Genomic DNA, 27,342 nt, shown 5'->3' with positions numbered 1-27,342 from the left:
GCATTTCCATAAATGCAAATCAGTTTGTTTATTCGCAACGCGCTTCTTCGCCCATATTTCTTGCAAATAGTTCAACTTATGAGCCAAAAAAAACACGGCAAAATTGTAACATTCTTGTTGCATAACTTGTGGTTTATTGTTGGGAGGTTGAAATTGGCTTGTACTCAATGCAAACGTTGGATATTTCTGAGCAATGAGTCTTCAAGTTATAACAACCTTAACTTTATTAAGTTCTATATTAGCACAAATAAAATAAAATAAAAATTTACCAATTTCAATTCAAGATTTTTCTTTTAAATACAAAAGAGAACTAGTTGACAGCAATACAATAATGTTAACAAAACAAGTAAATATACCAAATATACCAAAAAATTCACCGCAAAATACTAAAAAATATACCGAAGTCTATATTTGGAATATCAATATTGTAATACATTCAAAATATACAATATACTTAAAAACAAATACCATAGACTACAAAATATTCCATAGACTACGAAATATACCATTGACTACAAAATATACCAGATTGTCAGCCAAGTAAGATCCTATTGCCTTAGTGTTTTTTTTTTAAATTTTCTCGTAAAAGTATTTCCTAAATATATTCTACAATCAAATCTTCAGAAATCATAAATAATGTAGTTGTTATTATACAAAAAATCGATTCAGCTTTAAGGATATTCGATTTTATGAAACCAAATAAATAAATAACTAAAAATTTTATAAATTTATATTTAAAGATTATATGTTTAATTACAATAATGAAATAAATAGTTAAAAGCATTCAAAATATAAAATATGTTAGATATTGACAATCGAAAATGAAATTGAACTAAATAGTAATATTTAGAATGATGATACATCGAAAAATGGAAACATCAATCAGAGTATGGGCGTAACTTCACGACTGAGGTCCAATAACCATTAGTTGGTTCATTCATGTTACTGAAATGTGATCATTGCAATTAATTATCAAAATTGATCATGATGTTTAAACTTACTAATCCAAGCAGTCGAAACTAAACCACCAGCCACTTAAGCCATAACTAGCGCAATTTAGTTCAGGATTTCCATTATGATTTGCATCGTATGTTGAAAATGCATTGTTCACATTCTTTATGAACACAGTACGATCTGCCTGACAATTGTGTTCCGTGCAATTTCCGGTTGATTCCAATTTATAGAAGGATTCCGAATTTCCAATCGTAAAGTCATCAAAGTGAATGGCAGATGGCTTCGTTCCCCACCCAACTCTTACAGACATGTTTAACCTCTGACGTGTAAAACTCGTAGCAAGATGAATCTTTTCCAAACCAAACCAAAACTCCTCATTTAAGTCTCCAAATCCATCCTCGTATTCCTGCCAGGTCCTATTAAAGTCTTCAGTTCCATTAATTCGTCGCTGAATAATCATCCAACCATCACCATCGCACATCGCCTTAAAAGGTTTTGCATTTCCAATTTGTATCTCTTGAATACCAGCCGTCATGTTTACACAAGAGCTTGGAAGACTTTTAGAGATAGTGGTTGATTCAGATATATCTGCATTCTTTGAAGTGGAATTGTTTGATGCAACTTCATCTTTATTAGTCTGATTCTGTTCCTTATATCTCAATTCACACTCAGCTAAAGTTGAAAATAATATAGACACTGGATTTACTTACTATTAACTCGATACTTACTCAAGCCTTTTTTCAATTCGTTAATAGTTGCATCCTTATAAGAAGTCTCATTTCTAAGTGATTCGAAATTTGTTTCTTTAAGAGAAAATATTACTTTAATCTGTTGTTCATATAAGTAAAGTCAACACATACCCAAGAGTTTGTGATTATCCTCAGATTTTTGTCTTAGAGTATTTGTATTGCTCTGAAGTTGTGACTTTAATTTTTCATTTTCCTCCTGCTGTTTGCTAACTTCATTTTGTAAATTTTTTATCATTTCTTTGTAATCTTCGAGTTGTTGATTAGCTTCAGTTATTCGATTTACTAGAAATTTAGTTTTCTCTTCTGACTCAATCGTTTTGTCAGCGATAATCTCATTTTGTTGATCTTCCCCCTTTCGATTTTACACTGCCAGAGCTCGCTTTCCATATTGACACAATTAAGAGAAGTACAGCGAATAGTTTTTTTTTTTTAAGAGGAAATCAAAGATTCACATCCGTTCGCCACTCGTGATCAATAAATACTAAATGTTGCCAATACTTCGCAGTCGAGGTGAAGTAAAATTGTTATTCAATAAAATGTAAAAGATTCTCTCGCTCTCACATTTGAAGTCAAACTTGTTTTTTTGTACCCGTTAACTATAAGGTAGAAGGGTATTATAACTTTATGTGTAACAGACAGAACGTGGGAATCTCAAACGACATGAAGAACTACAATTTTTTTTTTTTTTGACAATACTTGCAATCAGATTGCAACAATCTATATATATATAAATATATATACTATATGATACCCGAAAATGTGATTGTGATTACAATTATTAACTGATAAATTATTAAATTTGCGCTCTATGGTATATTTTGAATGGAATAATACTATATAGATAAACCAAATATAGATTTAATATTTTAATTAGCTATATTTCAATGATAATATAATACCTCACAGTTTTGCTTTTATTGGAAATGTGTACCGGGTATCTCGAAGTCGAGCACACTCGACTGCAACTTTCTTTCTTATTTTCCATTCAAAAGTGTATTTTTTTTAAAGGTTCTTCAATTTTGAATATAATTCAGGAATCATAAATACTGTAGTTGTTAATATACATATATAATACATACGCAAAATTAATTTAGCTTCGAAATTTTGCTTACTTTTCGATTTTCGGTAATTTTTGTTTAGGTAATTCCCAATCTAGATTTTTTTTCAGAATTTGAATTTAGATTTAAGACTTTAGTACAATTCAAGGAATTTTTCCTTAATTTGGATATTAGCAAGATACTTCGAGTCTTTATTTAAACAACTTTTCCTAAATCAGTGCTAAGTGAATAATAAACGCATGAAATCAAATCAATAAATAAATAACTATAAAATGTATTTACTTAAATTTTAAGGTTATATATTTGATGACAATAAATAAATAAGTAGTTAACAGCGTTACAAAAATTAAATATGTTGGCAATCGAAAATGAAATTCAACTAAAAAGTAATATTAAGAATGATGATACATCGAAAAATGGAAAAATCAATCAGTGTATGGGCGTATCCTCAGAACTGTGGTCCAATAACCATCGGTTGGTTCATTCATGTTACTGAAATGTGATCATTGCAATTAATCATCAAAATTTATCATAATGTTTAAACTTACTAATCCAAGCAGTCGAAACTAAACCAAAAACCACCCGCGCCATAACTGGCGCAATTTAGTTCAGGATTTCCATTATGATTTGCATCATATGTTGAAAATGCATTGTTAACATTATTTTTGAGCAAAGTTTCATTTCTCGTGTGCCAATCTTCCGTGTAATTTCCGATTGATTCCAATTTATAAAAGGATTCCGAATTTCCAATCCTAAAGTCATCAAAGTGAATGACAAATGGATCCGCTCCCCACCCAGATCTTATAGTCATGTTTAACCTCTGACGTGTGGAATTCGTAGCGAGATGTATTTTCTCCAATCCAAACCAAAACTCCTCATTTAAGTCTCCAAATCCATCCTCGTATTCCTTCCAGGTCCTATTAAAGTCTTCAGTTCCATTAATTCGTCGCTGAATAATCATCCAACCATCACCATCGCACATCGCCTTAAAAGGTTTTGCATTTCCAATTTGTATCTCTTGAATACCAGCCGTCATGTTTACACAAGAGCTTGGAAGACTTTTAGAGATAGTGGTTGATTCAGATATATCTGCATTCTTTGAAGTGGAATTGTTTGATGCAACTTCATCTTTATTAGTCTGATTCTGTTCCTTATATCTCAATTCACACTCAGCTAAAGTTGAAAATAATATAGACACTGGATTTACTTACTATTAACTCGATACTTACTCAAGCCTTTTTTCAATTCGTTAATAGTTGCATCCTTATAAGAAGTCTCATTTCTAAGTGATTCGAAATTTGTTTCTTTAAGAGAAAAGATCACTTCAAACTGTTGTTCAAATAAGTAAAGTCAATACTTACCCAACAGTTTGTGATTATTCTCCGATTTTTCTCTTAGAGTCTTGTGTGCTTCCAAATATTTTTGACATGTTTCTTTCAAAGAAGAGTAAATACTTAAATAACGATATTTAAAATTCGATCTACTTACCAAATATTCTTTCCTGGTCATCTTCATAGGCATCCCACTCTTCCTTAAACAGTTTCAAGAAAACCGTATAATTTCTTTGACATTGACCTGGAAAAAATGTGATCTTATTCTTGGATTGTTTTATCCAAGTTTTTAGTGAACTTACCCAGTTCATCTTCGGTGTATTTTAATTCATTTGTATTTTTCTGAAGTTGTGACTTTAACTTTTCGTTTTCCTCCTGCTGTTTGCTAACTTCATTTTGTAAATTTTTGATAATTTCTTTGTAATCTTCGAGTTGTTGATTAGCTTTAGTTATTCGATTTACTAAAAACTTGATTTTCTCTTCTGTGTCAACCGTTTTGCCAGCGATAATCTCATTTTGTTGATCTTCCCCATTAGATTTTATACTGCCAGAACTCACTTTCCATATTGACACAATTAAGAGAAGTACAGCGAACAGTTTGTGACAGATTTGCATATTTATTTATTTTAAGAGGGAATCCAAGATTCACATCCGATCGCCACTCGTGATCAATAAATACTAAATTTCGCAGTCGAGGTGAAGTAAAATTGTTATTCAATAAAATGTAAAAGATTCTCTCGCTCTCACATTTGAATTCAAACTCGTTATTCATACCCATTAACTATTAGGTAGAAGGGTATTATAACTTTGTGCGTTAGCATTAGTCTCCGACCCCATAATCTGATATGTTTTTAATGGAATACCAAATATAGGCTTTGGTATATTTTGGTATTTTTTAATACAATAAGTAGATATAGTATATTTTTGGATTTAATGGAAAATAAGAAGGAAAAAGGGTACCTCTCAGTCGAGCACACTCGATTGTAATTTTCTTATTCCTTTCATCGATCTTCTTTTCCACTCTTTACCGTTCTTTTATTGTGTTATTGATAAATTGCTATTTCTGGTATTAACCTAAGTTTGTAAAAAAAAAAAACAGTCATAAAAAATAAAGTATTTCTTGTTTTATTTTTACTTTCTTGTTTCTTTTACGCTCACGACGCACTTTCGCCAGTCACTTTCTTTCTTTAAACATATATTTAGTTATTAGCTGTGCTCTTGAAGGTGCAGGTCATCGTTGTTTTTTATTAACCTATTTTTGATTTTTGTGAATTCATTTAAATTCTTTATTTATACATACATTGAGCGAAAAAATTTAAGTTCCCAAAACTACATTGTATTTGTTATTTTTGCACGCGGATGAAGTTTGTTTCAAATTTTTACCACGCCTATCCGCTCGAGTGATATTATAGATAATAGAAATAAGCAATGTAAGTTAAAAACAAGATTTCCATCTTAAATAGAAAATATATGAATTTATACAATAATTAACTTTTAGAACAATTAGCTTCATTTGATATAGGAAATCCCAGTCGAGAATATTTAAAAAAAAAAATCTGTTAGCAAATTGTAATTACTGACATCACGTATTCTAGATGATTTTCAAGTGGTGCCCCAAATTAATTGAGGTTAACTGTCGCAACCAAGCTGAAGTATAAAGTTAATTGGTCAGTTTTTGCTTTCAACAGTTCTCTCCCAAAGGGGGAAATGACAACTGAACCTATACTAAAATTGTTCAATGCAACGCCCCAAGCATTTTTAATAGGAAAATAAGAGGAAGAGGCAGGCACCATATCATTATAATCAATGTTCTTATGTTCGAATTCGAATGGAAACCGCACAATAACAACAACAACATCAACAACAGGAAAACAACCGCAGACCATCGTTAAATCAAAAGGCAAACAAAAATAATATAAGCGAAAGGGACACGCAAAACGTAGACGGAGTAGGTGTAGTGTGCCCAGACTCGACCACAGACAGACACAGAGCAGACGACAGTAGTGAAGTGCAACAACGCCCAAGTCATTAGAATGCCGTTTCATTCGACATTTTGTATGCAGAAAAGTTGGCAGAATAGCAGAAAGCAGAAAGCAAAAACAGAAATCGCAAATGCAAAACGAATTTCATTAAATTAGACGTAACGGAAACAAAGTCGTTAAAACTTGGAGCCCAACCAAAAATGGACTGCAGTAGGATTACGGCTGCCAAGGACTGCCACACTAACGATACGAAATGATGGTCCGACCCCAACAAAACCCCAAGGAGCATTTTGCAGCAGGATATGCGTAGATTGCCCATTGCCCGTTTTCCATTTGCTATTTTCCATTGCCCACTTGACGCTGGTCAGGAACGACAATGCTGCCAACGTCATTTTAATAAAAATTCCCACCCCTGCTGTAAAGTCGAAAATCCCCACGGTCACACAGACAGACAGGCAGACAGAGGGACGGACAGGCAGACAGTTAAACAATTTTCATGCGCATACCTTTGCCATACGTATGTACATACATATTAGGAAGCATGGCCAAAAACTCTCCCCTCGCTGCGAACGCATTGTCTACTAATAGAGACTTGAGCTCAAGTCTCAACTCTCCACTACTCAGTCTGCTTCTCTCTTTTACTTCTGTGCTCATTGCATGCAATGGCAAATTGCCATTTTTAGTTGGTGCCATTCGATGTAACCGAAACTGGCGACCATTGCCAAAGCTACAAATTAGTATAATAAAACGTTTCATAAAACGCCACACACACACATATACACTTACACTAAGAGCGCTGGTGCTGGTGGGAGCGACAACAATTGAACTTAACTCTCACTCACTCTACTCTCCCTCTCTTCGTACACTGCACATGCTGTGCTTAAGTTGCCATTAAAGCTGCGCTTACGTTTCGTTGTGCGTTGCGTTGCCTTCGTACTCTCCTTCGCCTTTCAGTTAGTAGGATCGTCTGCAGGTATTCATTACACATAATGAGCGTGAGCAAGTTCAAGTACTTCTCCCCGTCCCCCGCGTCGCGTTGTGCTTACGGTAGTATTATATTCGTATTCGTATTTATAATGGCACCCAAAATACCAGTTGAAATTGTATTATCCTTGCGTCGCGTCAACTTCTTAGAAATTGTCGCCATATTTTGCAATTAGGCGCACGACGCGCCTGACAAACACATTCAAGAAATTACAACACAACGCCTAAAGGCGAAGCTACAAAACGACAACTAGAAAAGCGACAAAAGCAGCGACGCCGCGACGAAGACGCCACGCTCAAAATGTATTTTATCGTCTGTTTAAGTGTCTTCTACGTCGCGACGGGCAGCAGCAGCAATTGTGTCCACGTTTTGTGATTCTGCTTTCCACTCACTCTCTTCCTTCGCATCTCTCTTGTTTAAGACGCCTACCACAGACGCCATATTGTGTGTTAAAGAGCGTGGCTCAAAGTGCAAATCGGCAGTTCAGTTTAATGCCCTCTTAAATTACATGAACTAAACGAAGTGCGCGAATTTTTCGAGTTTTGCTGCATTTAATATATGCATAAATAAGTAAATATAATAAGGTAAGCTTAAAGTCATGCTAATTTGTAAAGATAAAACACAGTTCGCTCACTCAGCTGGGCAGCTCATTTATTTTAATGCATTTTGCTAATTACTCACGAAACAAAACAAGCAACTCGCTCCCACAACGCAAATTTAACTTTTTGACTAACTCGACGAAAAAGAAGAAGGCTACATTTCATTTGCTAGTCAAAGTTTTGTTCGGGCATTTAATTACAACACCAACTGGGCGTGTATGTCTATGTGCGTGTTGTGTAGGCGCAGGTAAAAAGAGAATTGAAAAAGGAGATTGCACGTCTGCATATGTACAATTGTGTGTGAGTGCATATACAGACAAAGAGACGTCTGCGATTTCATTCACACTTTGCTTTAATTTGTTGTTGAAAAAAAGAGTCAAAAAATCAAAAATAACATAATAGTACTCGACTGTGTTTGCTTTCACATCCAAAGTGATTTGCACTAGATTTTTATGTTCACCATGTTCTCGTTTGCCTTTATGTCATTGCAGCGAGTATCGCGATTTCTACATGCAGTTTGTCGCTGCATTTCAATTATACAATCCGTAGAGTATTCAAATAACGACTATCGACCAACTAGTTTTCTTCTCTTTTTTGTTGCTCCTTTACACACATTCCTACACACATTTCTGTCTCTGTCTGCAGCATTTACATTTTGTTGTTTGCGTTCATTGGGGAGTTGAAATTAAATTGCTTTTCATAGCGTCGCATTTTTTGTGATATTTATTTTTATTGTTTTATGTAGCCATTTAGTTAAAGCAATTTTAATTCTTTAGCGTCTGAGCAAATGCAATAATCTAAATACATACATACTTACAACATTCTTTTAATCACCTTTTCTATTTTCGTTCGATCTCTTTTTAGATGGCTCTCTTAAGCGGAGCTTTGTGTCAAGCTGTGCTTTAAGTGGCGAGGCAACCATGCTAAAGTAAGAGAACAAGAAATAGTGAAAAACTGTAATAGTGAAGACGTGAAATAGTGAAAAGTGAAATAGTGCGTTACAATTAAGAGAACAACAGCAACATCACTATAAAGTGTAATGGTAAGTGGATTAAAGAGCATATTAGAACGTATTTTACTTTGCCAAATAAGAGTACCCAGTATGCAAACTAGCAGCTGCTGCAAAACGAACATAAATTTTAAAGAGAAGCTGGAAAAACAGTGTGTTGGTGCACTCAATATTCGAAAATTTAAAGAGAGACGGAGTACCAAAACTGTAAGTGCAAAAGTCATGCACAGCCACAGTGGTCGTCACCAAAAATAACATAAATAACATTATTCTGTAGACATTTTATCGTCATCCGAAATTCATAAAAAACGCTTTGCACCACAAATCAATGCTTATCTAAATAGCTTAGTGGTGAACATAAACTATTTCCGTCTGTTATGGAATATGTTTAGAACATTTTTCTGTCCGAAAGTACCGCAAGATAAGAATATTTGCTTACCATTGTAAGTACCGTTATTGCTGCCGGAGCTTAATCAATTTGTCATTGAGCCGGCCGCATCGAATTATAATGACATTTGGTCCCACTGTAGTACGATGGGTGTAATCTCATCAAATTGCGCTGCACAAATTGTTCTTATCGAGAGAGGCATGCGAGGAGTCAGCAAAACTGGCTAGTTCATTTTTATGGTCACTCAAATGCGCATAAAACTTTGGATATATTTAGTATACGAGGAGTATGCCAGACTGCGTATGTGTGTGTGTAGGAGACTCGACTCGACTCGACTCATATTTACGAGTCTTTTTTCAAAGCTTGTCCTTGTTGCTCCTGCTGCTGATTAAACTTTATGACAATTTGCTGAATCAGTGCTTTCGGGGCAACTTCTGGCCAGCCTCCCATTTCCCTACAGATTTCTCCACACACATTGTCACATGGCACACTCGACTGCCCAAATACAATAAAAATAAAGAGAAAAAAAGAAGTATGCCATTTTTACGATACAAATGCTGTCAACTAATTTATATATGTATGTGACTCGACAAATATCCCTAATCAGAGTCATCATCAGGCTAAAATGCCAGCTGGCCAATTGCAAATGAGTAGTAAACAAAACGAGTTCGTGTTCTCTGTTTGTGTGCTTTTTATTAAATTATTTACAAAATGCATTTAAATTTTATTTGTCACATGTGTTGCAAAATTCTTGTGGGCCCATGTCGTCCTGGCCATTGTCCTGTTTGGTATCCGGGCGCAGCTGCTGTCTAAACAAATTGAGAATTGATTCTTTATAGACCATTAGTTTTGATTATACAATAGTGTTTGAACGTCTGCACACTAAGCAGCTTGCTCAAAGCGGAGGGCAATGGGAAGGGAAGGGGACGAAGCTAAGGTCTGGGGTTCGAGGTCTTGGTCTAGGGTTCAACGTCAGGGTCTCTCGGACCAGACGATGTCGTCTAGGACATTCAATTGAACGCTTCAACGCCTATCGACAATTTTGTGCCAAAAATTATGACCGCTGCCGGCATTTTGCTATTATATCCACGATATATGGTTGCCGGCAATGGAGACTTACAGCCACTATCTTTCCTCTCTTCCGCCCCGCCCTCGACGCCCCTTACTCTGGTGTGTGCACCCTTTTCATGTACATGATAAATTTGGGTTTATTTATCGGCCTGACCAGTGGGCAAACAGGCAACAGAGAGTTTGATGCTATTTGTACTAGGATTTGAACAGCAACAGAGCGTACTACATACATACGTGTTTGTGTGTGGGTGTCTGGCAGTGTGTGTGCATGTGTGTGTGTGTGGCTAATGGTATAGCTTGTTTAGATACATTAGGCAACAGCCACTCTGGGTGCTGTGGCAACTGTTGTGCGACAGCTTTTTGACTAATAACTAAAGGCTTTAAGCATCGACAATGTTTTGTACATGAAAAGTTCTTAAATTCAGAAGCATTCCTTAGTAAACAAGTAAGAAAGTTACAGTCGAGTGTGCTCGACTGTGAGATACCCGCTACCCATTTTAAATAAAGGCAAAATATTGCGGTATCATTTTCAAAATATACCGAAAATACTAAAAAAAATACTAAAAAATATACCAAATGGTATATGTGGTATATCGATATAGTACCGCATTCAAAATATACCATAGACGGCACAATGTACCAGATTGTCGGCCAAAGCAACTCAGACCCCTAGTAAGAAGGCGTTTTTGCCCATACAAAAGTATTTCTTTAATAACTTCGACAATTTTTTTCTGATCGCAACCAAATTTTCAGGAATCATAATTATTACAGTAATTATTGCATATACCAAAATTCGTGACTCTAGCTTTAAAATTACGCTTGTTATTCGATTTTTTTGATTTGCGGGGGCGGAAGTGGGCGTGGCAAAAATTTGAAACAAACTTGATCTGCGTGCAAACATAACAAATGCTGTCGAAAAAAAAAATTATAGCTCTATCTCTTATAGTCTCTGAGATCCAGTGTTTCATACGGACGGACGGACAGACGGACAGACACACAGACGGACAGACGGACAGACGGACAGACGGACATGGCTATATCGACTCGGCTGTTGACGCTGATCAAGAATATATATACTTTATAGGGTCGGAGATGCCTCCTTCTACCTGTTACATACATTTCCTGCCGGCACAAAGTTATAATACCCTTCTACCCTATGGGTAGCGGGTATAAAAATGGTAGAAACCAAATATCAATTGAAACTGAAACTTTATTTAAAAAAATATATATTATAATTATTTTCAATAATACAGAAAAATATATGGATTTTAAATACATAAATAAAGTTCAAAACAATGTAAAATGAAACAATAACATAAATATGGTAATTCGTTTAGCAGAAGATAAGATTAAATGTAAAACAATATTATTTAAAATTATTAAATGAGATAATCAAGAAAATATTGAAATTCATTTAACTGGAAATAAACTAAACTATTTTTTTTGGCAATTAGAACAACTGCAAAATATGAGTCTTCGAAATAAATTCCACAACAAAAACAAATAAACAAGATCAAAATCAATAACCAAAAACATATTTTTATGATAACAATACTGCTTTTAACAGGGAATATTGGTAAATTTATTGTAAAGAATTACAACAATCAAAGACCTAATTTATATTTTTTACAAACGCAGCTCATAGTCAAAAATAAATTGTATTAAAATAGTGTATTAAATTCGAAATAACGAAAGCAGATATAAAATCCCTTAAAACTATATATTTATAATTGCAGTTCAGCTTTCAATTAAACCATAACTTTACGCAAATTTTAAATAATGATTTCCCAAAAAAATGTATTTATTTTATATAAATGCAAAAAAAAGAAATGACACATAAATGCATTAAAATATATATGATAGCAAAGCTTCCGTTGTATGTAAAAAAAAGAAAAATAATATAATAGAGTTACTCGTTCTGAAAGTGCGCCTAATAATGCCAATCATAATGAATTAAGCAAAAATGTTGCCAATATTATTGCGCTTCATTTGCTCGAATTGATTTTCATTTGTGTGCACAATTTTAATGCGCATTCAAATGGCATCCGTTAGCCGACAACAAAAACAAAAAGCGAAGAGAAAAATCATAGGAAAAGCGAGAGGCAGAAAAAAAAAACAGAGCAGAACAACAGACATAAATTGTCAATAACAATTTGTAAAATTGTTTTACAAGCAAATGCGACGAATAAAAACAGAAACAGAAAACCAGAGGAAGAGAATTCATTTGATTATCCGGAATATTTTTCCCCAATTGCGATGTTTACAGTTGCAGCAGACGGAGGAGCGGAAGCGAGGGGGAAAAATCGTTGGATGCGACTACTATAAACAATATCTCATTTCAATTTAATGATGCTGTAGCTCTCAGGGGGAGTGAAGGGAGTCGGAGTCGGAGCAGAGGTCAATTCAAAGCGCATAATTAATTCGCCTGCTCCGGGATGCAAAACTCAGTGTGCTCTATTTTTCCAGCTGTGCAGTTGGTTGACATAGCTCGGTTTTTGGTTGCAGTTGCGGTGACTGGTAGAGCAGGGGACTGTGGAGGGGAAGGGAGAGGAACTACGGTTTACCTGGCGGAATTTAAACGACAAAATCCATGGAATTGTCGAGCAGAATGTAAGCGCAGCTGTGGCGCCTCCAAACGGTGGCAGCTGCAAGTAATAATGTAGTTTAGGTTAAATGAATCAAATGCCTTTAATTTTTCGAGTTGGTATTCATAATAACTGTTTTTTTTTTTAATAGTAGTTAGTTTAGTATTTATTTTAATTCTTTTTTTTTCGCATATATTTATCAATTGAATTTCTCATTGTTTTTTTTTGTGTTCAGCTGTAATCGTGTTTTTTTTTTGTGTGTTCTTGTTTAGTTTAGCTACTCAAACTAAAACTAGTTACAGTTAAATGCTTTAATTACACAATTTATTAATGTATAGATATACTATATATTGTTTTTGCTGTGGGTTATTATTTAATATTTATGATATTTTACATTTAACAGCCTTATTATTAGCATTTATTTAGCTTATCTGCGGGGATTATTACACATTTGCAATGAATGAAATCATTATTAATTATTGTTTAAGTGCTGTTGTTGTGTTTGAATCGACTTTATTCTAAAGGTTTTGTGTTTTGTTTTTTTGCTTACTTTGTGTGTGTGGATTTTTTTCTTTATTGATTTAAATATATTTCGTTAGGGTTTTGCTAGGCGTCAATATCCGTTTTTTTGTTGTCTCTTCATATTATTTTTTTAATTTTTTTGGCTCAAACTCTTTGCAGATTTCGTACTAAAAATTACATTAATCTTAACTATATTTCGGTGCTATTTGGGTTTAGGATTTTCATTTTGCTTGCCATATTCCATATGTTTTAATAAGGATTTCAAAATTCTATTTACAAGCCAACTTACACATTTCGTTGTTGTTGTTGTTGTTCGGGGGAGGTGAAAGTCTAGGCTAGTTATGAAGCGATCGAGGATGATTTTTTTTAGCTACTTGGGAGGCAAAGTGAGGGCAACTATTCAATAGAAATCGCAGCTGCAACGCGTGTTGGTTTATTTTATTTGTTTATTAAGGTTTTTTTTTTTTTTACTATTTTTAACATATTGAGGTAATATGTTAATTTGAGCTTCGTTTACAGCTGCAATTCTAAAGAAACTCAATATATTTTAGCTATAGTTTTAGCTCTTTTGTGTGCACTCTAAGCTTTTATTTGTTTGTCTCTACTGTTTAGTTTCTGAGCTACCATTTCACAGAAGTGTCTCTCACTCAAAAACTTTCACGCCCCAATAACCAAGTTTACTATTCAGTATATAAAATATACTGTAGTAGACAGTATATAATATATACTATAAACTGAACAGTATATACCAAATATAGTAAATAGTAGAACATTTGTTAATATATAATGTACATAGTATATACCAAATATACTGTACTACTAATATGGAGTATATACTGTAAATAGTACGCAGTATTTACTGTGCATAGTACACAGTATTTACTATACATAGTATACAGTATATACAGTAAGTAGTATATTCCATAAATTGTACAGTATATACTATATACTGCACATACTAAAAACTGTACTGTACATACTACATTTAGCATATATTGTAAACTGTACAGTATATACTACATACAGCATATACTATACATAGTATATAGTATACACTTCATTACTCTCTCCCCCTTTGCGTCAGCATTCACAACATTCGCTTCGCTTTTAACTTATGTCTATTTACTGAGCAAAACACACACCCAAAAACACAAGCACTGGGTTTAGTTTTTAGACATTGGCACTTGTATTGCCGAAACTACTCAGGAATTTGCTATCAGCAGCCAGGCTACTTGAACTATGGGCAGGATTAACAAGTAGGGGCTTGTTGTTGTCACCTGTGCCAACATGGAATTGCTGTTGCTGTTGCTGCTGTTGTTGCTTGTATGTCTGATATGCATCCGAACTGACAGCGGACCAAGTGCCATCCTTGGCCTTAACGTAGAGATGCTGTTTGCTCGGCTGCTTGTTGCCAAAATGATAATCACCGGCCGCAATCGAGGCACTGGAAGCCCAATCGTTGAGCAACTGATTCGTTGAATTGCACAATGCCGAGAAATCGGCATCGATATTCAGCTGCTGTTCCCCACCGATTGGTGGGCCACCGGTTAAAAAGTCCATATTATTATTGCCATTGCCACCATTCCGTGTTGCTGCTGTTGATTTGCCCAGAATGTTTGTTTCGCTCTTGAACAAAGACGCTGTGGCTTTTGGCTGTCGCTGGCGTCTCAAAGTGCCAGCGCCGCCACCGTTGGCCATTTGAGCGGCCAACGTTGTGTTGGCATAGGCGCCCAAGCCCTGCTTCAATGCATTGCTGGCCAAGAGCAGTTGTTGCTGCTGATTGAAGGGATTTGTGCGTTCCGATTTACCAGTAGTTGTTGCTGCCACTCCATTGTCGTTGATGCTTTGCATGTGATGATCCATTTTGTTCTCGGTTATGTTGATCTTTTTATTATTGAGCTTGGCCGGTGAACCGTTGCCCATGATGGCCGTTGAGGCCGTCGATGTGGTCATCACATTTGGCTCAAGGCAGCCATAATGTGCGCTCGCTGGTGCCGAATACATGCCCGTCGATTGGTAATCATTATTGCCGGTTATCAATGTGCCATTATTGTTGTTCGTCGTCGTCATTGTAGTTGTTCCTGTTGCCGTTGGCTTTGTCCCATAACGATTCGCCGTCTGATTGGGATTTGGATGTTGATTCTGATTCTGATAGAGCTTCACATTGGCCACCACATTTGCTGTGGCATAGGCACCACAGCTATCGTATAATGATGAAGCTCCACCTCCGACTCCGCCTGCCATTTGGCCGGAAGTTTGTGCAACGCCATTGTGTGGGCTTTTGAATGTTGAACATGCAACTTCCGCATAGTCCGGCATATTCAATGGCGAGAGTCTGCAAAACACAGAGAAACGGAGAGAGAGAGACAGAATGAGAATGAGATTGGGTATTAACTGTGGCTTAAAAAGCGTATGTCTGGGACACACACAAATTCATTTCATAAATCAATCGTAGGAAATTGCTTTTGTTAGCCGCTCCCACATCACAGACACACACACATACACGCATTAACTGAGATAAATCGAAGTGAGGTGAGGAAGTGTGAGCAGTTCATTCCGGAAATTTGTTTGCTGCAGTTCATTACAAAATTTTGCGATATAACGACGCCGACGACTTTTCCCTCCCAATACAATTTTTGCCCATTAGCTGGGCGTGTCATGCATTTTAACTTTCTAATTAGTCGACGCTGAAACAAGCTACAACAGGAAAAACAACCAAAAACAAAAAAAATACTAAAGGAAATCACAGTGAACAACTTTTTTTCGCCACATTCACTAACACGCTTTTCTCTCGTCGTCTGTTTTGCACAAATTTTCTATGCGCAAACTTTTTTATTGCGCAAATTTTTCGTGCACTAATTAGCTAATGAGATAATGCTTATCTATCGCAATTTCCCAATTTATTTTTCCCCCTCTCCTCATTCTTTGAATTGACGATTGCGCGGGTGTCTTTCAGCGACTGTTTGGAGCATAATTTGTATGCTTTGAATGCATAAAATTAAACCGTAAAAAGAGCTTATAGCAAAAGTTTTGTAAAGCAGAACATGTTTACGACACGCAAGAATAGTTTTAGTTAGCCAAAAAGGATACTGCACGGAATAAAAAGGAAAAACCGTTGAAAGGAATTAATTGCACCGAATAAATTAGGGGATTTATTTCCAGAGAGGAATTAAACAAAATAAATGCAGTGAATATATCAGAGAATTTATTTTTTTTTTAAGATATTAAACCAATTTAATGCAAAGAATATATTATAGTGCTATATGTTATTAAACCATAGAAACCCGAAATTAATTTTTGAAATGAATAATCTTAATTTGTAACACAAAAGTAATATAAATGTGTACTGAAATATATAAAGTAAAGAATGGAAGTAGTAAATTTAATAAAGAGTTTATTTTAGAAATAATTAAAAATCTATAAAAAGATATAAAACAGTAAAGTGTGCACATTCCACTTGTACAGCAATTTATTATTACTTAAAGTAAATCAGTTATGTATTTAATATAATATAATATTATCACATCAGTTTAGTCTAGTCACGTTTTCAATACTTGTATATATATCATATTTCATATTTCTGATAGATTGTCAAATTAAATCAATATAACACAGCGATAAGCACTTAATTTTCGTTGATTGCTTTCATTTTTCAACTCTTGAAATCTCTTGTCTGCCCATTTAAACTGCCGCTTTAAAAAGCCTGTGCAAATCCTGCACAAGATTAAGCATCACTTTAATGCGCTATAAATAGTCCACGTTTTAACCCCTTTTTGTGTGACATCAAATAAATGTGAGACACCTGCCACCCTCAAAAGCAAAGTGAAAGCAAAGCGACATCAGCCACATACGTTCTCATTTTAAAGACGCCTGAAATTATGCAACGGAATTTGGAATTTTCCAGCAATTAAACGTGCCCGTGACAAGGGAATACAAGTGCCTATTAGGACATCGAATTGGGGAGAGACAGAGATAGAGATAGAGAGACAGCAACAGAGCAGTCTCTCTCTCACTCTCTTGTGAACTAAAGGCATTTGCATATGCTTAAGACTTGGACTTTGTGACAGGGGACAATGCCCGGGGGGCTATCAATTTTTAATTGTTAATTTAGCGGTGCAAATTGCGCACATACTAATAAACCAAATAGATGGAAACGCGAAAAGCGAGAGAGAGATAGAGAAAGGGAAGCAAGATGTTGTTGTTGTTGTGTTCCTTAGGCCATAAAATGTTGAAAATCAGACAACCCGAAAAGAAATTAAATATTTTAATTGGAAATTCAAATGACGACGAAGTCGCGTGCGTTGCCCCAGAGGAAGGAACGAGCACACGGGGGGAAGGGAGTAAAGGTGTGTGTGTGTGTGTGTGTGTGAGTAGAGGAAAATGTTGTGTTTTTTTTACGACTTTACAACGTTGTTAAAATGCACAACAACACAACAAGCAGAAGAACAACCAGAAAGTTGCCAAAGTACATAACGGAAAAATTGAAACGGAAATAATGAAAATCGCGTAACGGAAGTGGCAAACAGCATTAGAGTGTGCTCAGGAGGGGTGGAAGGGGGAGAGAACACAGGAGTGCTATAGGAAATGCTCAAATTGCAGTGGTGTGAGAGGGGAAGAAGAGAAGAGTGAGAAGAGAGAGAGAGAGAGAAAGACAGTAGAAGATTCCTGGGATATATTGTAAAAAAAAAGTCAAAACAAATAAATGCGTAAAATGCCGCAAATAAATACACACACACACACACACAGAGAACTTTGGGGTACCAAAAAAGCGAGCTAAGCTGAGTGGGAGTTGGGGTGGCTTTGTTCAACGGGGCGTGGCAGGGGTGGCAAGCCAAGCAAAGAAAGAAGCAGCAGAAGAAGAAATAACACAGAGCAGCAATATGTCGCCAGCAGTTGCGTCTTTTTATTGCGCCTTGTTTTCCTTTCAGTTATTGTTGCCACAACGCTACATTAAGCTTTAAAGAAACTTCGACAACAACAACAACAACAACTGAACAAAACAAACAAACATGAAAAACACGGCAGAAATTCTTTTCTCATTTTTTTTAAGTAAGAAGTAAAAACAAAGAACCTAAAAAAAAGAGGCCAAGGGAGGCAGCAAAAACTGAGGACAAAGTTGGATTAAAGAGATATGGATTAAGATTGAAAGAATGAGAGAATGACACACAAAACAAACCAAACGAAGGAAGAAAAAAAGTAAAACAAATGTTTGTATAGAAAATGAAAAGTTTGCGCTGGCTTTAAAGACAGTTGAAAACTATTGTTTGATAGTTCCCAAGAGTTAAATGCTAACGCTTTAGAGCGATAGCTGTTCAACGACAAAAAAAAAAACAAAGACGAAGATTAGAAGCTCACTCTTGTAGTAGGCAGCAGTTAAAGTTAGGAATATGGAAAAAAATCACTCGATCATTTCTTGGTTAAAATTGAATTTTCATAAGTAATAGCTTTAGCTTAGATAAAGAAAGAATACTACTGACGATATTGTAAATAAAGTTTCATTTCCTTATGTAAATATGTACTTAACAAATTTTTCAATTAATTTAAAAAACCCAAAGAGAAGATATTTATATTAAACATTTTCAGTTTCAAGGCGCTAATCAAGTTAAGTATGACATATTGAAAAAGTGGCTTTAAGATGACTTTTATTATTGTATTGAATTATCATTTCAATATTTAAAAATAGTATTCAAAGATAACACATAATATAAACAAAATTATATTTTTAAATCATGTATAGAGCATAGATAGGTGAAGATTTCTTGATAAAAATTGATTTACTTCTTGTGAAAGTTTTGATTTTTTTTTGTTCAGTAACGTAAAAACGTTTAATAAAGAATTATACTTGAGAAGCGAATTTATAGTTTCAAAGATAGTTTAAAAAATTTATTTTTAATGGTAAATTCAAATGAAAAGAAAATATATACAAAATGTATAGTTCCAAGGACATCTTAAAAAAATCAATTTTATATTTGAATTAAAATTATATTATATATAATACAATAGATTGTCTGTAGTTTCAATGATCCAATTAGAGGAATATAATAGGTATAGGTGAAGGAAAATTTTTTTTAAGTATATATCAACATCTGAGCAATGACAAATTTGAGTTGTCTGAACGTTTGAATGCGTTTCCTTTTATCTTTGCATTTGTCCACTTGTGACAGCTCAACTAGGATTTAGCGAGTGAATAACTGAGGTAATTTGCGATATCTGCAACTGGCTCGTTAAATGCGCTGTTCTGCATATCACTTAGCCAACCACCGTGAGTTGGGCTATGCATTAAGCGGGCGGCAAAAAAAAAGAGAGTGAACCGACCACTGCATCACCACCCAACAGCACCCACAGCAACGAACAGCACAAAGCAAACAGACAAATGTTTAAAAATATACAAACGAGAAATATGGAATTCATATGCGTATATGGAAATGAATGAGGAGGTGGAATGGGAGAGTGAGAAGAGTGAGTGAGTGGGAGGCACAACAACATAAATGCCCGTAGTAAAGCTCAGTCAGGGAAAAAGGGGAACCCCAATAAAACGAGGGCAGTGGCTGAGGATGAGGATGAGGCAGTGCCAGGTTGTGGCAATCGCCATGGCCCAAAGTAAAACCCGTTCAAGTGTAACAATTTAATGGCGCTTGTTGTTGTTTTCGTTTTTTTCGGGTTGGGGGAGATGTGGAATAAATGAAGGAGGAGCTTCGGGGTGGATATTTCAGTTTGGTTTGCTTTTGGTATTGAAGTGGGATGCGGCTGCAGCTCCGCAATTTTTACGAGCGAATCGTAAATAGTGCTCGTCGTATTTTCCTTTTGCATTCGCTTGTATGTTGTGTAGTAGTGGTAGTAGTAGTAAAACATTTAAGCATTTGACGTGGTTTTTCGGCTGCGTTTCTCCTCGCATCGCAATTTTTCGTAATTAAACAGTCAGCGAAGCGTAGACCCCAGGATATTAAGGCAACTTCCTGTGCGCACGATGCAGATAAACAAAGCTCGTCCGTTCCCCTTTTTAAGCTGTACAACAACCCTTTCTCTCTCTCTCTCTCTCTCTTTCTGGGCAAATCATGCTTACCTCTCATAATCAGGCAACGGCTGTTGTTGTGTACGGTTTGATTGTCCTTGTTGTTGTTGTTGTTGTTGCTTCTGCTGTTTGTGTTTCTGCTGCTGCTGATGTTGCTGTTGAGCTGTGGCCTGTGCGTAGCCCGGAAGTTGCTCCTTTGTCGTACATGAGGCGGACGCCTGTCGCCAAACACCGCCACTGGGATCGATCCACAGTCCATTCGAGCCACCAGAGTTGTTGCCACCACTCAAAGCACAAGAGTTGCCACCGCCAATGCCACCGCCGCCATTCATTGGCAACGTTGGAAACTTTCGCACGGTGCCGATTGCGTGATTGCCTGTTATAAAAAAAGAGCCAAAGCAAAAGGTATCGAATATATAGTACACACATTGAATTGAGGTTTTCTTTTTTTCCTTTTTGGGTCGTTAGCAGCGCCAATTACAAAACTAAAACTCTAGCGAACGTCTTCGTTCTTTGCTTCGGGCTGTAAAAACAGCAAAAGCGGCAACGTGCAAATAATAAAAGACGGAAATAACATTTTATATTCAATTGGCAAGCATTTCCTCCAACTCTCTCCCTCTCTCGATTCCCTTTTTATATTTGTGTAGAGTTTTACTAGACAATTGATGTGATTTTCACGTGCGCATTTGTCGTTTTTCCAGCCATTCCTTGTTTCGCTCTTTATCTTTTTATCGTCGGTTTAACCTTCGAGCTCTGTCTCTCTGCCTCTCGTTCTGTCTATAAGCTTATTACCCTTAGGTATCCTGTGCTTGGCCCCTCTAATGTTATGAGTGCGTGTTGCGTAGTTCAGTTTTTGTGGCTAACAAAACGGCAGCCTAATTGAGAGCAGTCATAAACGCAAGCCAGCGGAGCGCACTCATAAATCATAGATTATATGAGCTCTTCATTCAGCTTGTACATCGAGCGTTCCTTTCTGCAAAAATTATCTTATCAAACACACGACTTTTCCCCAGACTTCTTTTTTTCTGTTCTTGTTTCGTGTGTTGCTTTTTTCTTTGGCCAAATGGAGCTGTTAATGTTGAGATTTGTGACTGCTTTGCATTTATTATGGAAAGGCTATAAACCATGTATGACAAGCTAAGTTAAAATAGTGCCTTCAAATGCTATTCATATTATTTTTGACTTTATATTTGTTATTTATTTTACTTGGATTGCTTATTTTGGGAAATGTGAAGTGTAATATTATATATATATTCTTTCAGTTCTCAGATTTGAGATTTATAAATATATTTATTTGACTTGAATTGATTCCCCATTTGCAGGATTCAAATTAGCAGCAAATTTTGTTTATGCCACGGTTCGCTATCTTTGAATTAACAATTCTACCTTATCTCTGGAATATTTAACATAACGATGTTAATGAAAGTATATATTATTGCACTTATAGATTGTCTAGTAAGAATTTTTGCATTTTGAATGCTTTTCAAATCCGAGTCTCTTCTTTTATGTCTATAGATTAATGCTTCATTTGAAGACTTTTGTGTGTTGACTTTAAGGAATAAATACACGTCAACTACTTGAAATTGAAATTAATTTCAACTTGAATAAATATATTTATTATTTCCTGCATAGACTTCTTATCTTTAGTTGTATGATGCTGCTCTCTAAATTATTTTGCGAATAAATTCGCTTTTGATTTCGACTTTTAATACCGTTTAAATTCGATACATTTTACCGTATTTTATATATTTAGAGCCTTCTATTTTTGTTAAATAGGTTTTCTAGTTTTTTCTATAAATGTTCTAAAATTTTATTAAAAATTCCTCAGATCATAAATTTTAGATATAAAAATTTCCAAGGAATTTCAAATAAAAATGAAATTAATTTCAACTTAAATATTGCGTCACTCAGTTCATCTATAGGCTTCTACTCTTTTTTTGTGTTTTGCTGCCTTAAAAATTATTTGACAAATAAATAAGGTCAGCTTCGTCGATGTCATTTTGCGCCTTTAAACTGCTAATCCGACTATAAAATCACGTTATGCTTAAGCCCAGACACATTTGCAATGCTCAATTGAGCATTCACCTCATAAATTGCAAAGGCCAAAAGCAAAAGCAAAAGCAATTGCCACCCACTGAGGAAAAGGGCAGCAGAAGCAGTTACTTTCTACCATCTAAAGCTAGTCTGGAAACTAAGCCGCTGCCACCAAAACTTAAGCTACAACAAATGCAAAAAAAAAAGTATATTTAAATTGACGACATTGCTGTAAGGTTAAGGAGAAGGGGGAAGGGAGGGGGAGGGAATAGGTAAATGGTAAAACTCACCATGTAGACTGCCCAGCGAGGTCTGCTTGATAAATTGATAGCGCTTGAATAGAACCAATGCGCCCAATAGAAACACAATTATGGCAATGATGGAGCCCAGCAGGACGATAAACCAGGTCTGCGTTAAAAAGTCATCGGCAATATCACGACTGATGGGATAGCTGCACAAAATACACAAAATACACAATAGGAAAAGAACACAAAAAAGAAAAAGAAACGGAATGAGCATGATATCAAAGCTGGGCAGGAAGTACGTGCCTAGGCGAGGCTTAGTTTAATGGCCGTCCGCCATGGCCTTCAACGTTGAGGCAACACCATTGTCGTTTGCCGTTAATGGATTGATGTGAATGTGGCGCTGTCGCTGTTGTTGCTGCCACGACTCTGTGCCACCGTTGGCTTTTGTCCCAGCAGCAACAGCAGCAGCAGTCAAATGAGCTCGACAATGACACACAATAAAGCCACACACCATCTCTCCCATCTTCCCATCTCACATCTCTCATCTCCCCCAATACTCACCGCGTGTAGCCGGTGTCCAGTGATTGGGTCCGTGCATCGATGCGTAGCACAGCCGGTTTGCTGAAGGGACCGACGCCAACGCGGGTGGCAGCCGCAACGGCAATGTAGTAGGTGACGCCCGTGGTGAGGTTTGCCAGCAGCAGAGTTGGTGTCGCCGCATCAATGGTCATATTTTTGAATATACGCGTCGTATTGTGCACATCCAGACCCTTGACGAGCACATTGTAGCTGGTCAGGATGCCTACAGGGGATGCCAGCCACGCAGCAGCAACAAGCGACACACAGCCAGACAGCCAAACAGCCAGACAGAGAGTGAGCAACGAGAGAGAAATGAAAGACAAATGAAATTAAATGTTAACAAGGGCTGAAAGAAAATAGTCGCGCTCATACGGTCAACCGAATGCTTAAATGCCCTTGCTAAAGAGTTTAAGGGCACATTTTCACATTTATACTTAAATTGTATTTACACATTGAACAGATAAAAAAAAAAAAAAAACATTCCTGTTTTTCATGTCAACTTGAATGCAAACAGTTGCAGTTGAAATAACTTTGTTTATTGATGATGTATAGAATGACGTAAAGGCTGTATTTTATCTCAATATTTTTTTTGGTATTTTTATAGGTGAAGTTTGTAATATTTGAATACAAAATGTATTAAATTCTTACTCACAAAGCTAATAGAAATTTAAGATAGTTATAATATCTCTTTCTTTCTCTCTGCAAAAATACTTATTGAAATGTATCTGTAATTCTTGAACATGAAAGCAAATTTAGTACATATAATAATCGACTTATGGTCCCAATAATATTGAGACTTTTTGACATGATTTCTCATGCAAAATGTGATCTTTGAGCTTAAACTATTTTCACCGGAAGAATTCTGTAAATTCTATAATTTGTAATATTCCTTTTGGGTAATATCTTTATTATAAATAAACTCATCTTTTTTGTAGAGTTGAGGATGATATCTGTTTAGTAGCAATGTTAAAATTTTAGTGCATCTCAATTTTCAAACTTCAATAGAATTATGTCAAATTCAACATTTCCTCTGCCTCTAACTTTATTACAATTATTTTGAAAATAAAGGTCATTTATTTAGCTTTCGGTGGCCGCCACCAAGTTGATCCTTTAGTCAGTATACCCTAGAGAAAATGGCGCCTCCCGAACAGCAGAGTAAGCCTAGGGATTTGTGTTTAGTACGTACCATTGCGAGTGCGATTCGGTTGCGGGGGAAGCCATTTCAAGAAGACGGAGGTGCGATTGAATTGGATGGCTTCCATGCCATACGGCGCTGCTTCGGGCACTGTGAGCAGCACACACACGCACACATAGAAAGTAAACAAGGAGATGAAACAAATGAGATTGGGATTAGTTATGTTCAGCCCCTAAAAACAGCATGAGGTCAAGAGCTGCAGCTGATTAGCAGACAAACTTTATATATAGAGTACACAAAATAACTAGCTGGGAATCTGAATCTTACCATCTTCCAGAGTGCGAGCGTGTCTTGAGTTCGAGGGTTTGCCTACGATGCTCTTGTAAAATGGCACAAGAAAAAACTCATACGTAGAAGCCTTTGCCAACCCGGGCACACTACACGAACTGATTCCTTGTCCTTTGTTCAGGAGCGTTAGCATTTTGTATTCCGCTGAACGCAATTCGCGAGCATACAAATAGAAGCCTTCGATGTACTGACCATTGTCAATGTCCCAGGCGAGTCGAATCGTTGTCGAATCGCTGGCATTCGCCTCGAGCAGTTCGACGATGTTATTCGATTGCAGCAACGTCTCCACATCGCTCAACAGCAGCTGTGAGCTGGAGGAACTTGCATCGCTGCCATCCCGCACTCCGATCAACTTGCCAGCTGTAATTGGCTCTGAGATGGGCGATGGCGGTGAGAAGCCCAAAGCATTCTCGGCCCGGACAATGAACATGTAAGCAGCACCCGACTCGAGGCTATCCACGGTGACAATGGGCTCACTTAGCCTGCTGGCAATCGGTATCCAGGTTTTGCTCTTGTTCGTGCAATACATCTCCACGCTATACCCGTGGAACGGGGAGTTGCCCAGTTTGTCGCTGCTGGGCCACACAATGGTCATTGCATTGGCTGTCGCATTCAGCACTGTCGGTTGCCCCGGAGCTGTGGGACATTTGCTTTGTTCGGGCGCCCGGTAGAACTTGATGTTCGGATTTGTGGGCAACTCAATGCGTAGGAAACCGCTCCACGTGGATTTCCCCGCCCGTGAGCTGGCCACACACGTGTACAGTCCTTGATCCTGTTGGCGATCCAAGTCAGAGATTATCAAATCACCGGCAGCGGTTATGTTTAGCTTGGCACTCGGATGCACCGGGATGCCGTCGCGATACCACGAAATTGTCGGATTGGGCAAACCAATTGCTTTGCACTGCAACGTTGCCAGCGATTTGATGGGCAGCGTTTGATTCACCGGCCCAGCGATGATTATGGGCGGTGGTCGATCCTCCTGTGAGTCGAGAGTGATTTGCACCCTCGATGTTATGCTGGCCACCTCGTTCATGGCATTGCACACAATCACCAGATCCTTGTCGGTGCGCTGAAAGCGTGTCAGCGTCAGTATCGAGTGTCCTTCTTCTGTGTTTAAACTATGAAATCGATCCAACGGCGGTGCACCCGGAAATATCAGTGTGCTGTTGTTCTTGATCGTCCAGAAGATCGTTGGCTTGGGGTTCCCTGAGGCGCGACACTCGAAGGATGTGTCGGCTCCCAACTCGACCGATTTACTCGCAGGACGTTGTATGAATTTCGGGGGCGCTACATTGTGCATATTTTGTGTGTGTGTGTTTTGGGGGGATCATATAGGAGGGTAAACTAATTAGCTAAATGTGCTAGACTAGCGCTAGTTTAATATGGACAACGAGCTTAAAGTTGATTCTAATAAGTAAAGTTCGCCAAATATTGCATCGGAAGATTCATGTAGTTAAATTGCTACTGAAACACACTTTAATCAAATTTAAGCTGTGTAATAATTGGTTTGCATTATGATTCAATGTCAAAGGTTAATTGAATGCAAATTGAGTGAAAGATGTCAATGTTTGGCATCGGCAACTGCTGAGAGCTTAAAAGTTAATTAAGTCAAGTGAAACCTATTTAAAGTGTACTGCAGTTTCAATAATTTAAAGCTTAAAAAGATATAATTCACTAGGCAAAATGATATATGTATGTATGTATAATATTTATATAAACAAACTGCTGAATATTTGAACGATACTGCTTTTACAATTTAAAATCTTGCCATTAAGCTCTTGAATTGTTATTGCTTTCTTTTCATTATGATAATTGTGTTTTATTTTTTTACATACAATGCATTTATTTAGAAATATCACTTTAATATCTGATTAACTTGTGCATTTCTAATATTTATTTTGTATTTCAAATTTGTGCAATTTATTTCCATCTTTTGGCTAAATTATACATTCACAATTTCAAATCTGATTATTAGCTTCAACTTCTAAGTTGCTTATTAGAATAATTTCATTTCTGATAATCTTTTAATAACAAATACTGTTTTCCAATGCGTTTTATTTTATTTATTTTTCAACTATAGTTGCAAATATTTTCATTGTGTTTTGCATTCCCGGTGTGTGTTATTTTCAATTTGAATATTGTAGAATATAATTTTGATTATTTGAAGACTAATTTATTGCTTAAAATCTTGTCATTTGCTTCTGCATTCTATTTTGATTTATGTTGTTATGAAAATTGTGGAATATTTCACTGTTTAGTTTAGCTTATGATGTTATTAGCTTCCACATTCCTATTGCCCATTTTCATAATAAAATTAGAGCAGAGTTTAATTTATACTTTCTTGTAGATGCTTCATATTTTCTACCCATCTAATCTTATGCTAGTTTTCCTACTTAAAATCCTGTTTAAACCTTTTACTGTTCCTTTCTGTTGTTGTCGCTTCACTCCCTACCTAATAAACATTTTTAGCTTCAGCTCCACTTTAAGCTCGTGTCATTATCTAGTTGTTCTGCTAGCAGTGTATTAATTGAAGCCATAACTCACCGAACACTGTCAGCGTGCCCATGGCCGTGATGGCGCCCACCACATTATCCGCCTCGCAGCTGTATTCCCCTTCGTCCGCAATGGTGACGCGTTCCAGTCGCAGACTGCGATCCTCCAGCACACTGACGCGGTCTGTGTGTGAGGCGACATAAACCAAATGAGTTGCGATTTTTTTGTGGCTGCTGTTGCCCGAATGAATTATGGAATGGAAA

General features: G+C 36.5%; 2 protein-coding genes across 4 annotated transcripts in view; both read right to left on the bottom strand.

The window, feature by feature from the left end:
* Positions 1–788: 788 nt before the first annotated feature.
* Positions 789–4,778, bottom strand: LOC133850760 (angiopoietin-related protein 3-like). Of its 2 annotated transcripts, none has more exons than XM_062286947.1 (6): positions 4,395–4,778; positions 4,250–4,336; positions 4,123–4,194; positions 3,996–4,065; positions 3,310–3,939; positions 789–945 (listed from the first exon to the last, which is right to left on the bottom strand). In XM_062286947.1, exons 1-6 carry the CDS (start codon positions 4,705–4,707, stop codon positions 879–881), a joined length of 1,239 nt encoding a protein of 412 aa, XP_062142931.1. In that variant the 5' UTR covers positions 4,708–4,778; the 3' UTR covers positions 789–878. The 2 variants fall into 2 exon arrangements, with proteins under 2 accessions (XP_062142931.1, XP_062142930.1); XM_062286946.1 differs by lacking the exon at positions 789–945 and adding an exon at positions 3,030–3,253 and having other exon boundaries at positions 4,395–4,777.
* A 9,365-nt stretch (positions 4,779–14,143) lies between these two features.
* The window catches only part of LOC133839659 (roundabout homolog 2), a 51,778-nt gene continuing 38,579 nt past the window's right edge, over positions 14,144–27,342 (bottom strand). The window contains exons 6-12 of one of the 2 annotated variants that reach the window (XM_062271297.1): positions 27,131–27,262; positions 24,566–25,873; positions 24,290–24,388; positions 23,086–23,326; positions 22,570–22,730; positions 20,297–20,621; positions 14,144–15,568 (exon numbers count right to left, since the gene is read on the bottom strand). In XM_062271297.1, coding sequence (XP_062127281.1) covers positions 14,404–15,568; positions 20,297–20,621; positions 22,570–22,730; positions 23,086–23,326; positions 24,290–24,388; positions 24,566–25,873; positions 27,131–27,262 — 3,431 coding nt within the window. In that variant the 3' untranslated portion in view covers positions 14,144–14,403. The remainder of the gene's footprint in view (positions 15,569–20,296; positions 20,622–22,569; positions 22,731–23,085; positions 23,327–24,289; positions 24,389–24,565; positions 25,874–27,130; positions 27,263–27,342) is intronic. The other variant, XM_062271304.1, reaches the window with a different exon arrangement.

Source organism: Drosophila sulfurigaster, chromosome 2L, assembly GCF_023558435.1.
Source record: "Drosophila sulfurigaster albostrigata strain 15112-1811.04 chromosome 2L, ASM2355843v2, whole genome shotgun sequence".
NCBI classification, from domain to species: domain Eukaryota; kingdom Metazoa; phylum Arthropoda; class Insecta; order Diptera; family Drosophilidae; genus Drosophila; species Drosophila sulfurigaster.
Note: the sequence above shows the minus strand (reverse complement) of the source record. Positions and strands in the feature narration are given on the sequence as shown.